Below are 13,409 nucleotides of genomic sequence, written 5' to 3'. Positions count from 1 at the left end.
ATGGAGCAAGCACAGGGACTGCAACACATGGCCCCACACCCAGTGCTATGCCTATGGGGTAAGCGGCCTGCCGCTCACACGCCTAGCATGAGGGGAATGGCCTGCCACTCAGATGCCCTTAATGTATGCCATGTATGGGGTACTCCATGCACCTCTCCCCAAGGTCTACAGGATGGTGTCTGAGCCCTAGGACAGGGATGAGGACAGAAGAAAGGGAAGGACAGTTCCTGTTCTTCCAGCAGAGAAAATAAGGTGCTTTCATTTACTGCTGCAGCAACTGAGCTTCTGCTCCTTCCTTCTCAGCACTGTCCCTGACACAGTCATTCTCTACAGTGTTCATTTAAAGCAGTCATCATTCTTCTGTGACATGTGGGAGCAACATCCTGACCCACTGAATTAGTTTTATATTCCTGCTGTAACAAGTTACCATAGACTGAGTGGTCAAAACAACACAAATTTATCGTCTTACAGTGTGTAGGTTAGAATTTTGACCTGGGTCTGTCTGGGCTATAAATAAGGTGTCAGCAGGCTATAACAGCGGAAGCTCTGGGAAGACTCCATTCTAGCCTTTTTCAGCTTCTAGAAGTTGTCTGAATTCCTTGTATCATGGCCCCTTTCCTCTTCAATACAATAGCATTGCAACATTCTGACCATTATTCCATGTTCACATTTTCCTCCAATGAGGATCAGAAAGAATTATCTGCTTTTGACCATACAGGTCAAAGGATATAATTAGATTGTGCTCACCTATTAATCCAGGAAGATCCAGAATGATCCATAAAAGGATTTCTTTAAATCTGTCTGAAAAGCTCTTGTGCAATGAGGTAAAATATTCACAGGCTCTGAGGATCAGGGAGTGGACATATTTGGATCTCCACAATTCTGCCACCCTCTCTCCCACCCTGCTCTTCTAGGGTCTGTCAGATGGATGGTCAGATAGTAGATAAAGAGTTTACTTCCTGGAAAGCCCCCAAATCAGTATTCCTGCCTATTCGTTTGCTAATATGACATTGTTATAGAAACATAAAGAGAGGTACAAGTTAGCAAAACAGGTTAGAGGGACAAAAAAATTTTCAGTCTTCCACCTAGTGGGCACTTCCTCAGGACAGTCAGCAAGGAGCATTCACTACTTAGGAATAATAAAATTTACCACATACAAAAAAGGATGTTGTGTCCGCTGAGAACTAAAAAATAAATATTAAAAAAAAAAACACAGCAGTAAGAGTTGAATGCTTACTGTGCCCTGTTTTCCTCCTCTTGCTTTCAGAATTCCTGGCCCTCAGGCTGGTGAGCGAGGACCAGGAGTGTGCTGGGTGGCTGGAGGTTTTCTACAACAACACCTGGGGCAGTGTCTGCCACAGCCCCATGGAAGCTGTGACCTTGTCCGTGATCTGCAGACAGCTTGGCTGTGGGGACAGTGGGACCCTGGATTTCTTGGTTCCTTCCAGGGAAGGTTCTAGACCCCGCTGGGTGGATGGAATTCGCTGTCGGGAAACTGATACCTCTCTCTGGCAGTGTCCTTCTGAGCCCTGGAAACACCAATCTTGCCCTTCAAATGAGGAAGCTCATATCACGTGTACAGGTGACCTGTGTATTTGTACTATAAAAATTACTATTACTAAAAAGTACTATAAAAATTCAGTAATAATCATTTAAACTTAATAACAAGTTAAAAAGCAATAGATAAAGGAAAGAATAAATACAAAAAGAACAATAAATTAATAAGGAAAAATTAATTCGAAAAGGAAGGCTACAGAAGAAAATACCTTCTCTTTAGAAGAATAAAGGGGATATAAATATAAGAAGATATCTATTTTATATAAAGAAAATATGAGAAAAAAAGAGAAAAATCCATTTAAAGAATTTTAAAATGCATTAAATATGTAATAGTAAGGAAAATATAAAAATGTAATATTAAAAAAGAAAAATGTGCATCAAAAATTCTTCCCAGACAAAATACTGGCAGGCAGAGAACTCTTACCTGTCATTTAACATTTGAATCCACCAAGTATGTGGGTTTAATAGGCTAAAAAAGAAACCAGTTGTCATTCTTTTGAATTTCCATCAAAAAAGCTAGGATATGGTCTGATATGCCTGCTCACTTAGCTCCTCATTCCTGCATGGAGGTTAAGGAATGTTGATGGTGCAGGCCATAATCATGCTGAAGGGGTTCTGTTTGCAAATGTGGGGGCATAGCAGAAGTCAAAGTCACCATAAGCCCTTCCTTCAGGAGTTTGTGGACCCAACTGTGGGCACACAATTGCTCTAGAGATCTCATGCCCATGGGGCATGCCAAGTGTCCTAGTCTTGGTGAATCCTTGGAACACCTGTAAAAAGTGGTATAAGCAATCAAACCACTTAAGCTCCACCCTAGATATGGGGCACAAAATGTGGTGAATTGCTAGGTGTGGTCTCTGAGCTCTCAGACATGGCCCGTGTGTGCAACCATATGAGACTAGAATCACTCCTCTTCATATAAAGAAGGATCACATATCAATGAGAACTTTAGTCCCTCCTCTGCCACTATCTCAGTGTGTTTCTGGCAGTCACTCTTCCTATCTGAGAATGTAGGTGGTCACTCTTCCACCCAGTCACTGTGGAGGGGTGACCCAGAGATGTTGAATTATGACTAAACCTATATCTTATAATCCCAGCACAGTTTAGCCCATACAATGGGTACCTTCTCAAGATGACCCCCACTCACAGCACTCTGAGAGCTTGCTGAGCAATGTGATCAGTTTTTTCTCTAAAACTGTCTTTTGTGCGAGAAGAGTCCCTCTCAGAACAACACTCCAAACTTGATCTAAAGCTTGTAAGAACCATGTGTTTCTCCCATAGGTAAGATAGTTAGAGTTGAAGTTATAAATTACCTTGTACTTTTCTCTGGGTTTGTCGTTTCTTTACTGGTACCCAATTTTCTTCCTCTTTCTCTTCTCAGAATACAGTTTCCCCTGTGTTCCCTGACTCTTGTCACTCACAGAATCACAAAAAGGGTACTTCTATTCTGCCATTTGCCTCCTCATCAAGAACTCCTGGCAGGAAGTTGAAGCACAGATTAGATATATTTGGGGGGAAAGTAACATTCTATGATTCCTAGTGGCATTTGGGCAATGTCACTATCTGACATCATCTATTTGGGGAGGTTGCCCAATATACCTATAATAAACATAAATTTGAAATTAAATATCCATATTTGAACTATGAAGCCTAGACTCATTAGTAAAATATATTGCATTAACTCTGATTTGTCTTATGATCCATTCATTTTTCAGTCTTAATGTCTATCAAATTGCATTTTTTTCCTGGATTCATGGCTGTCAGCTGAAACACCTGATGATCTTATCTCCGTTTCCTACTCCATCCCCTGTGCTCTCATCCTTCCAAATCTCAGGTCATGGGCACTGAGGAGTATGTGCTTATAAGAAATGAATTCAGATAATGGCCCATTACAGTAACTCTTAGAAACCACTCAGAAAAAAACACATTGAGCTACTTAAAGTAGGAATCTTGGCATTTCTCCAATTGTTTTTTCACATGATATGCAGAAATCTACCAATAACAAGTTTTACTCTGATCATATCTACATAATAACTTCTGCCTAAGACTGCTCACTTGATTATGTTGTGATCAATTCCATTTCTTATTTTTTTTAATTAATTCTCCAATATGTTATGGTAGAAACTGAGACTTAGCTGCTACCATAGTACAATGAATGTCTTAACAGCACATTCTGCATTCTGAAAGTAATTCTGCCAACTACTTGGGTGGGAGAGAAAGTACCACTTGATAAGAGAACATTTCTCATTCTCTTTGTAAATACAATCATTGACATGATTCTTTCTCCTCAGAGAGCCCACAGCTCCGCCTGGTGGACGGGGGCAGTCGATGTGCAGGCAAAGTGGAGATCCTTCACCAGCATTCCTGGGGTACTGTCTGTGGTGACAGCTGGGACCTGAAAGATTCTCAAGTGGTATGCAGACAAATGGGCTGTGGAGAGGCCTTCAATGCCTGGCTCTATGCACAAGTTGAAGAGGGATCAAGGCCCATCTGGCTGACACAGCTGGCATGCACAGGAGAGGAGGCCTACTTGTGGAATTGCCCTTCCCTGGGCTGGGGAAAGAACAAATGTGAGCCCTATGATGATGCAGGCGTCATCTGCTCAGGTATTGTCAATGCATTCTCCACTACCTAAGAGAAAGGAAAGTTCCAGGATGTAGTGTCTGATCCCTGGGGGAATAAGATGAATTGTCCAGAGAGGAGTAAGAGGTCCCTCCTCAATCAGTAGATTCAGGGATAACAATGAATGATGGGCTTCATCTATTACTGTCTTGTAAATCTCTAATAGTGTCCTTTCCCTTCTCAACTCTCTTATTTGACAAGATATTTTTTGTAGAGTATTTCAATATATAATCAATCTTTATAATTTTATTCCTCTAATTTACTATTTTTAGGATTAGCACACAGGTTAGCACACAGACTCTGTTTGCAGAAATTGTCAAAGGACAGATGATCATGAGGCCCTACTTTCCTCAGTTGAACTGTTTGTAACGTAGAGTCAGAGATATTTTTGCATTGGCTTAGTAGGTATATGGGCACAGGGATTAAACACATCACAAGGGAATTTATATGCTACTGGAAAGTTGCAATTCTCCTTTCCAGATTCAAACATCAGAATTCTTAGTTCATTGGTAGGAAGGGCCAGAGAACTGTGAGTGAAATGTTGGGAGTCACAATTTTTCCTTCTATCAGTACTACAGTAGATTGTCTCTACATTTCTGTTTCAAGCAATTTCTGTACAAACTCATATTGGGAGGTGAATTTAACACTGTGCTCCCAGATCAATGTTGAAAGCAGTAAAATATTAATGCATGTTTTTTTCTGGTAAGATATTATGTAGTTTAGGACTTAGATCAAGATGGTTATTAAGTGATCTCCCACAAATACACCACATAAAACTTTTCACAGAACAAATGGCTTGATAGGAGAAAATAAACCAGGTGTATGAAAAGAAAAGAAACAAGTGAATGCCTGCTTTTATGATAATTTAAAAAAAGACACAATAAAGGAAAGAGGAAATGTTGCCCTTTCCCATAATTCAAGGAAAACAATGTAAGTGTCCCAACGTGAAGGACAATGCCTCCTTCTTTGGGAATGGAAAGGTAATTAAGTCCAGGCCTTAGATGTGTAACTCAGTACTAGGAAGATACCCCGTAGAGCACAACACGCCTCATCCCCTATGCCAATAAACTCAGACTGAGACTCTGGAACTGTGTTTAATTAGACAGCAGAGAGACTGTCTCCACCAATGCTCCTCCAACCTATCTTAACAACAATAAAAAATCAAGTCTCCACTTGCTAAGAAGCAAGATGCAAAAACAGAAATAGGATTTTGTCTTAGATCACAATGCCAGGTCCACCATGGTGATACTCAGCACTCAGTAGGAATTAGAGACCTCAAAGTTGTCACAGAACTCATAGAGCAAGAGCTGTGTGCTGATGGGACAGACTCAAGAAGAACCCGTGGTTGGTTGCAAGAGTCTTGGTCCATCAGTAGGCAGCTCATAGCATTAAGGGCCTTGGTCCCTCCCCAGTTCTGTGTTGCCTTGGCAGGCTGTGGTCTCAGTGTGTGACAGCATTGCAGTGTTGGTGGCCACAGGACCACCCTCCTCATTGCTTCCCAAAGCCCCAAGCAGCACACTATGGAAAGTGTGTTTGGGGGTGAAATTTAGTTGGGCACCCAGATTTGACCTGGAGACTTGGGATCTTTACATATTATAATAAGCTCTCAAAGATGAAGGATAAAGAGTCTCAAGCAATCAAAAGAAATAAACAACACATAAGGGTGTCCTAACTTACTTGACAGTGAACTTCTCAACAGGAAACATGTAGACCTGAAGTGAGTGTCATGAAATTTTCATAGAACCGAAGAATAAATCTGCCAATCAAAAATACAGAACATGGCAAAACTGTCCTTTACAGAAAAATACAAAGACATTTTCAGACAGCTCCACATAAAGTTAACATAATGCAGCAATTCACTGCTGAGCATATATCCAAAGGAAATGAAATCAGGATGTTGAAAAGACATCTGTACTCCCATGTTTATGGCAGTGCTACTAACAGTAGCTAGGAAAGGGAAACAATGTAAGTTTCCATCAACTAATACATGGATACAATGAAGTACATTTACATAATGGAATACTGTTCATCCAAAAAAAGTAAAAAATAAAAAGGAATAAAATATTTTCATTTACTGCAGCATGCATGGCCTGAAGATCATTAGGTTAAATGAAATTAGGCAAAGAAGGACAAGGGTCTTCTAATCTCACTATACATTGAATCTGAAAGAGTTGACCTCATAAAAGTTCAGAACATTAGACTAGAATTGTGATTACCATAAGCTGGAACGCGTAGGGGTTAGAAATGGAAAGCTTTCGATTGATCAATTAGTAATAGCCTTTACTTAGATAGGAACAAGAAGTTCTGGTGCACTATTGCACAGTAGGAAGACTATAGATAACAGTAATAAGCTTTATTTCAAAAAGCCAAAAGATAACATTGGAAATTGTCACAGAAGGAAATGAAAAGATAACACAATGTGCACATACATCAAGAAATCTATTTACTCCATTAATAGGTATAATATTTATGTTTTGAGTATCAAATTGAGATAAATTTAATTTAAATGAAAAGAGAAGGAAAATGATACAGGTGAAAAGATATGGGGGAAGGTTATATAGTTTATATATGATGGATTCAGTAATACAAGAGAAGTGCATTGAGAGGTAAAATTGATAATAATAAGGACAACTGAACAAAAAACAACTTTTTGAGGAAGATAGATGAGTTTCCAGTGCCTGGGAGATGGCATTGGAGGGTTGACAAAGAGCACATAAGGATTATCTGAATAGCACAAAAGATAGTGGTGTATGATATTGACTCTGTGTATATCTGTGTGAATTCTGTATACCCTTGCTGTGTAAAAGAGGAATAATTTGTAAGATTGACTCAATGTTGAGATATTGAGGTTAGAAACTTGAAACTTGCCCAAGGAAGCAATGTGTCCTTGAAGCAAAGAATCAGACAAGGATATATCTGACTGCAAGTTTGAATTTATTTACTCTAGTGAGAATGAGTCCTATGAATCAGTGGACCTCTGCAGATGCAATTTTTCTTTCTTTATCTAGCCAGACCTCTCATAAACTTCAAATGGCTTGAAATTGTTTGTTTTTGTCTGCATTATTTCCTTGAAATACATATACCCAGCACCTAATAACATTTCTGGAACATGGCAGATTCTGAAAAGACATTAGTATTTTGAATTAGAAAACAAGGAAGCAGACTCTGAATATTCTCTTCTACTTCTTCTCTCCTATATCAGGCTAGGGTGGAAAATTTCCATCTGCCCCATTTTATCCTTTCCTAATCACAGGCATTTTTTCCCATTTCTGGGCCTCCAGTGACCATTCTCCATGTACCCAGCCCAAAAGTTCTAATAATGATGGGAAGTGAGAGAGGCCAGTTCCACAAGATGAAAGAGCCCTAGTTTTGTAAAAGCTGGAATGTGGAGAATTGGGGGTTTCTCGGGACCTGGCACAGGTACAGAAAGAATAGTTTCCTGAAGACCAGGTTTCTACAAACCCTCCTAGGACTTGACTGAAGTGGTTTTTGCAAACAAACTCAGTTTGTAAAGTGAAGTTCACCTCTGTGAAATAAGAGTAGAGATGAGGCACTAAGGATAAAGGCACACACTATATCCTCAACAGCAGGGGCTCTTGAGGACATGGGGAGGGGATTCAAAAAGGGAGGGAGCTGAATCAAGAGGAGCTATCCTTGAGAGGCATAAATGAGGTCCCAGTGGAAAGATCTGGATGACTCCATATCTCTAACCTCTAACAAGTCACTTACTCTCCCCAGGTTCTTTCTTCTCTGTCAAGACATAAGGACATAAGCACATGAGTATCTTCAATAGTATATCATTTTTAGTAACTTTTTAACACTTTGTTAACACTGTCAACAGCATTTATCAATATGGAGCTTTAAACTTAGCCATGAAAAAGGCCATTATGTTGAGGTATTTAGGGTACTGGAGAATTCAGATAGACAGATTTAGGAAGGGAAATTGAGATTGAGAATGAATTTACGATAAATATCACAGTACCTTATTTATTTATACAGGAAGCAACCAACACCCAGACATTGCCTGTGAACTGCTTATCTGTCTTTCCCTATTAGAGAAGCCACGAAAAGAGTCTATTTGCTGCCATGTACCAAACATACTCTGCACATTCAGTTCTTTTTAATGCCAATCCTCCAAATTCCTTAGGCCACAGAGCAGGACCATTTTCCTTAATTGGTTGTTGTGGGCTTTGATGCATTCTCCTTTGGGACTGAAGTATGAGTATGTCTCTATCCCTTCTGATTTATAACACAAAATGCAGAATTTGTTCTCGTGTTCAAAATGTAGATGTCAAACCTTAAAGATTTAAAGTAATAAATGTATTGTTGAATTTGCAATAATACTGCCCTCTGAACTCCTCAGGATCTGTTCAGTACAATGACAGGTGCTCAGTTGATCATCTGAATACATGTGTTGTATGAAATTTCCTCTTCACCCTCTCAGGCTATAGCTGGATTAGTTTATCGGAACTGTGAGACTAGAAGAGCGAAGGTGAAACCTGCATTGGGTGATCTATTTCTTTATGTGAAGTGCTTCCAATTTTTATTAATGGGAATTATACAAAAGTTTCTGCAAATGTTTGATATTGCAATAGAACTCAGTGCCTAAGACAAAGGTACCCTCATAACATTTAAATTGGAGGACACTGTATTCAGATATCCCTTGTATTCTCTCAGATAGAACTTGGATGTAATGTTATTCTAACTCAACTGAGGCAGTCTAACTCTTGGATGCTAGAAATGTGTCAAATACAATGAAAAAAAAGAAAAAGAAATAGTGACACTGCAGGCAAGTGTGTGTTTCTCTCTAAGATGAATCTGTAATTAGTCATTCAAACCTGGTGGCCCTCTCTGGTGGTACTTGTGTTGAGCTTTAATGTGAAGGTGGAACTGAGTGGAAACCAGAGTTCACAGAGAAGGAGACCTGGTGCATCCACAGGAAGAGCCTTCAGCCAGCCAGGTTTCTGTTCTGGAGGCTGATCTTTGTTGTTTCTGTCACTGGACAACCATATTGATGGCTGATTTTATGATGTACCTGCAGGTCTCACACTCTTTAAAACATAACCTCCTAAAGATTAGTGATTTCAGTTTGGAATTTGTGTATCTGCATTTTGATGCTATAAGGTACATTGTCATTACTGCTCTATAATAATGATATAAATTAAAATTACCATTGTAGTAATACTTCAGGAATCCACACTTTATATTAATACATCAGGTTCAGAGAAAAAAGGGAGTATTCCAATTTTAATGTTTTAAATAACAATTTTAATAAGTTAGATTAATGCTTTTGATGTTCATTGTACTTTGATAGTTTACTTGGGGGGAAAAGATAATGAATATGCTATTCTCTTGAGAAAGTATGTCTTGCTGAACTTCTTTACTACATAAAATTACTATTATATTACAATTTTACCAAATACTGTAACCAAATACTTCCCCAAATGTCTGAAACCATACTTGAAATTACTTCCTTATCAGCTTCAATAGATGTATAATGGATTTTTCAAACTCTGTTTATTAGAAAAAAATCCCTAAAAAACAACACAAAACAAAAAAAATAAAATAAAATAAATAATGTGCTCAAGCTCAAAACTCTGGATAACTTCTGTTCATTCTTTTAAATTATCTTTCTGTCTTCTGTAATGGGAAAAATAATGTAAAGAAGTCTGATTATTTTAGTCACAATAACTTGGTTTCTATCTCAGCTTCACACTGTTTAGTAGGCTCTTTTCTGATCCCAAGTGGAAAATAAGTGTAAATTATCAGTTTTTATACATACTGAATTTTTTGATTCATTAACAAATGTTATCTTATTTGGAATTAGTATCTGTGAATTGAGAGTTTGAGGACATAAAATAGTGAAAAATTAATACTAGCTTTTTTCTACACTGAGATCATATTCACTGGATAGTTATGGATACTATAAAAAAAGGAGATAGACTGACAAAGAAAGTTATACAAAAACACAGATACCTTTATAATATGAACAATAATTTGCCCATATAAAAACTACATATATTACACAAAAATATATATATATTCATTTCTTGGACACACACATATACATGTATGTATATGTATGTGTGTGAGGAAGTGTTTACATTCCTTTCTTGAATCATCAATTTAGAACAGACCTTACAAATTCCTTCTCCAAAATTTATCTTCATACAACTGCATTGAGAATTCACATTCTGGCACCATCTGTTGAATCCTTTCTCCATGCCAGAACCCTGGAAAATGAAAAGATTTCCCAGCATTACCTGTGACTTTTAGCTTTGTAATTCTATTCCCTGACACTTGTTGTTGTTTGATTTTACTACCATAGGATTTGTGCATCTGGTTGGAGGACATGGACCCTGCTCTGGGCGAGTGGAAGTGAATTCTGGAGGAGAGTGGATTCCAGTATCTGATGGAAATTTCACATTATCCACAGCCCAGGTCATATGTGCAGAGCTGGGGTGTGGCAAGGCTGCATCTGTCCTGGGAAACCTGCCCTTCAGAGAGGACAGTGAACAGGTCTGGGCTGAAGAGTTCCAATGTGAAGGACAGGAGCCTGGCCTCTGGTTCTGTCCCAGAGTGCCTTGTCCTGGAGGAAGTTGTCCCCAGAGAGGGGCTGTGCAAGTTGTCTGCTCAGGTGAGACTCACAACAGGATGTTAACCTCCCTATGCACTCTGTGGTGGGGGTAAGAAAAATGTGGGATTATGCTAAAATCCTGTCTTCTACCAGGATATACAGATATTCGGCTCATGAAAAATGGCAGCTCTCAGTGTGAGGGTCAAGTGGAGATGAAGACCTCTGGAGGCTGGAGAACACTCTGTGCCTCCCACTGGAATATGGCCAATGCCAATGTTGTTTGCCGTCATTTGGGCTGTGGAGTTGCCATCTCCACCCCAAAGGGAGCATACTTTGTGGAAGGAGGAGATGAGATCTGGAGAGACCGATTTCACTGCTCAGGGTCTGAGTCCTTCCTGTGGAATTGCCCTGTGACTGCCCTGGGTGTTCCTGCCTGTGCCCATGGAAACACAGCCTCTGTGGTCTGCTCAGGTAAGAGAGGTCAGGGCTGACTGGTACTAGAGTGATGTGTCTCTAAGAGCAGACAGTGTGGAGAGATGACTTCAAAAATGAAACATTCTGTGGTAAAATAGGATTCTTCTCAATGATCATTCATCTTTCAGGCCCTGTCAAGTGGTATTAAGAGCAATATTTTTAAGTAAGCCTTTTTATTTTTCAAATTCATGGACAACAATGTATAACAATGAATGACAGCTCTGTCGTGTTCCTCACCTGGGCCATCAGAGAGTATCAGCAGCTCCCAGGAGTAACCTGCACATCTCTCCAGTCACTATGCCCTCCTCCCTTCCAAGGAAGATCACTCTAACTTCTGCAAAATATTTTTGCACATCTTGAGCTTTATGTAGAATCATGCAGTATTTTCTTTTTTCATGTCTACTATGACTCAACATAATGTTTAGAATTCACCCATGTCTTTATTTTTAGTCAAGCTTCATTTATTTTTATTGCTGTAGAGTTTTCTGCCAAATAACCACAGGATCATGTGTTGAGCCATTCAAATGATGTGGATGTTGGAGTTGTTTGCACTTTTTGAATACTCAAATAATAATCCTACAAGTTACCATGTCAATAACTTTTAGTGCAAATATGGATATATTTGTATATGGTTTTTAATACTTGTCCATTTATTTTGCCTCTCTTAATATGGTCTTCATTCAAGAGTCAAATTTTTGTTCTTAATGAAGCACAGAATATCAATATTTCCTGTACACTTAGTGTTCTAATGTCTTTTTAAATAGAACTTTACTACCATAGATCATAAAAATATTCTCCAGGTGTCTTATCACGTCTAATTACTTTTCTTTTACATATAATTGCACAATGTTTCTGGGGTTGGTATTGTACACAGGGTGTGTGGTGTGAAGATAGTTTCCCATTATTGTTTGGACATCCAATTGACTCAGAATCATTACTGAAAAGCCCTTTCCCCACTGTGGTGCCACCATTGAAATACACAGGCTGCAGCTATTTCTGACTCTTGCTCTATACTCTGTTTTGTTCCATTCTGTCATTTTCTATGCTTGTAGCCATGAATGCCTCCTTAATTATTATAACTTTACAGCATGTCTAATTAACATTTTTTAAAGAGTACTTTAGAGTAACTGTTCTAATTGTGTTGTTTTTCCTGCCCAATGCATTGGTCATACTCGGTATTATGCATTTCACATAAATTTTATAAATGACTTGATATATTTAATACAATAAAAACATCATGGTCTTTAGACTGAGTTTTGATTTGACCCAAATATCAATATGGAGCTAATTAACTTATAATGTATATCTCTAGTTTCTCTCAGAGATTATACATAACTTTTACTAGGTGTATTCTTGGTGTTTTATGTTTATGATGATTTAGTGTTTCTTTTAGTGAAATATCCTAGGAATTAATTCTACTAATGTTTTAGTCAGCTTTTCAGCTGCTGTGACAAAAAGGCCTGAGAAGAACAATTTTTGGAGAAAAAGTTTATTTTGAAGCTCAGGAATTCAGAGGTCTCAGTCCATAGATAGTCTGCTTCATACCTTGGGACTAAAGGTAAAACAGAATATCATGGTGGAAGAGTGTAGAAGGAGAAAGCAGATCAGGAGATGGCCACCAAGAAGCAGAAATAGGGAGAACTCTGCTCAACAAGGACAATATATAAACCCAAAGACAGGCCCCCAAGCACCTACCTCATCGAGCCACACCCTCCCTGCCACAATCATCACCCAGTTAATACTATCAGAGGATTAATGTGCTGATTAGGTTAAGGCTATCATAACCCAATCATTTTACTTTGAAACTTTCATGTCTCACATATGAGCTTTTGGGGAACACCCAGTACCAAACCATAATTACTAGTTTTCAGATTCATTTTTTGTGGCTTGGTTTTTCTTCCTTCTTTCTTTCTTTTCTTTCTTTTTTATAATTTGAGAATTCTGAATAAGCTTAGGAAAGTATGAAATTCCCAGGTAACCTGAACCAAGATTCCCCAATGCCATTATTTTTCTATATTATCCTTTCTTCCATCATATTTATCCCTGAATATATAAAATATTTCTGAGTGAATAGTTTAAGAGTAGGTGGATAAGATGATGTGTCCCTTTACTCTTCAAATATTTTCAAGAATTTTTCACACAACCACAGTGTCATTGCCATATCCCATAAATTAACCTT

General features: G+C 38.5%; 1 protein-coding gene across 1 annotated transcript in view; it reads left to right on the top strand.

Moving 5' to 3' along the window:
- The first annotated feature begins 1,284 nt into the window (after positions 1 to 1,284).
- Positions 1,285 to 13,409, top strand: part of LOC124078996 (antigen WC1.1-like) — a 58,819-nt gene continuing 46,694 nt past the window's right edge. The window contains 4 exon segments of the mRNA XM_046424148.2: positions 1,285 to 1,582; positions 3,849 to 4,163; positions 10,508 to 10,816; positions 10,910 to 11,227. Of these exon segments, the coding sequence (XP_046280104.2) occupies positions 1,366 to 1,582; positions 3,849 to 4,163; positions 10,508 to 10,816; positions 10,910 to 11,227 (1,159 nt within the window). The 5' untranslated portion in view covers positions 1,285 to 1,365.

This window comes from Marmota monax, unplaced genomic scaffold (genome assembly GCF_021218885.2).
Source record: "Marmota monax isolate L192 unplaced genomic scaffold, Marmota_monax_Labrador192_F-V1.1 WCK01_AAM20220418_F8-fsc00186, whole genome shotgun sequence".
NCBI classification, from domain to species: Eukaryota; Metazoa; Chordata; class Mammalia; order Rodentia; family Sciuridae; genus Marmota; species Marmota monax.
Note: the sequence above shows the minus strand (reverse complement) of the source record. Positions and strands in the feature narration are given on the sequence as shown.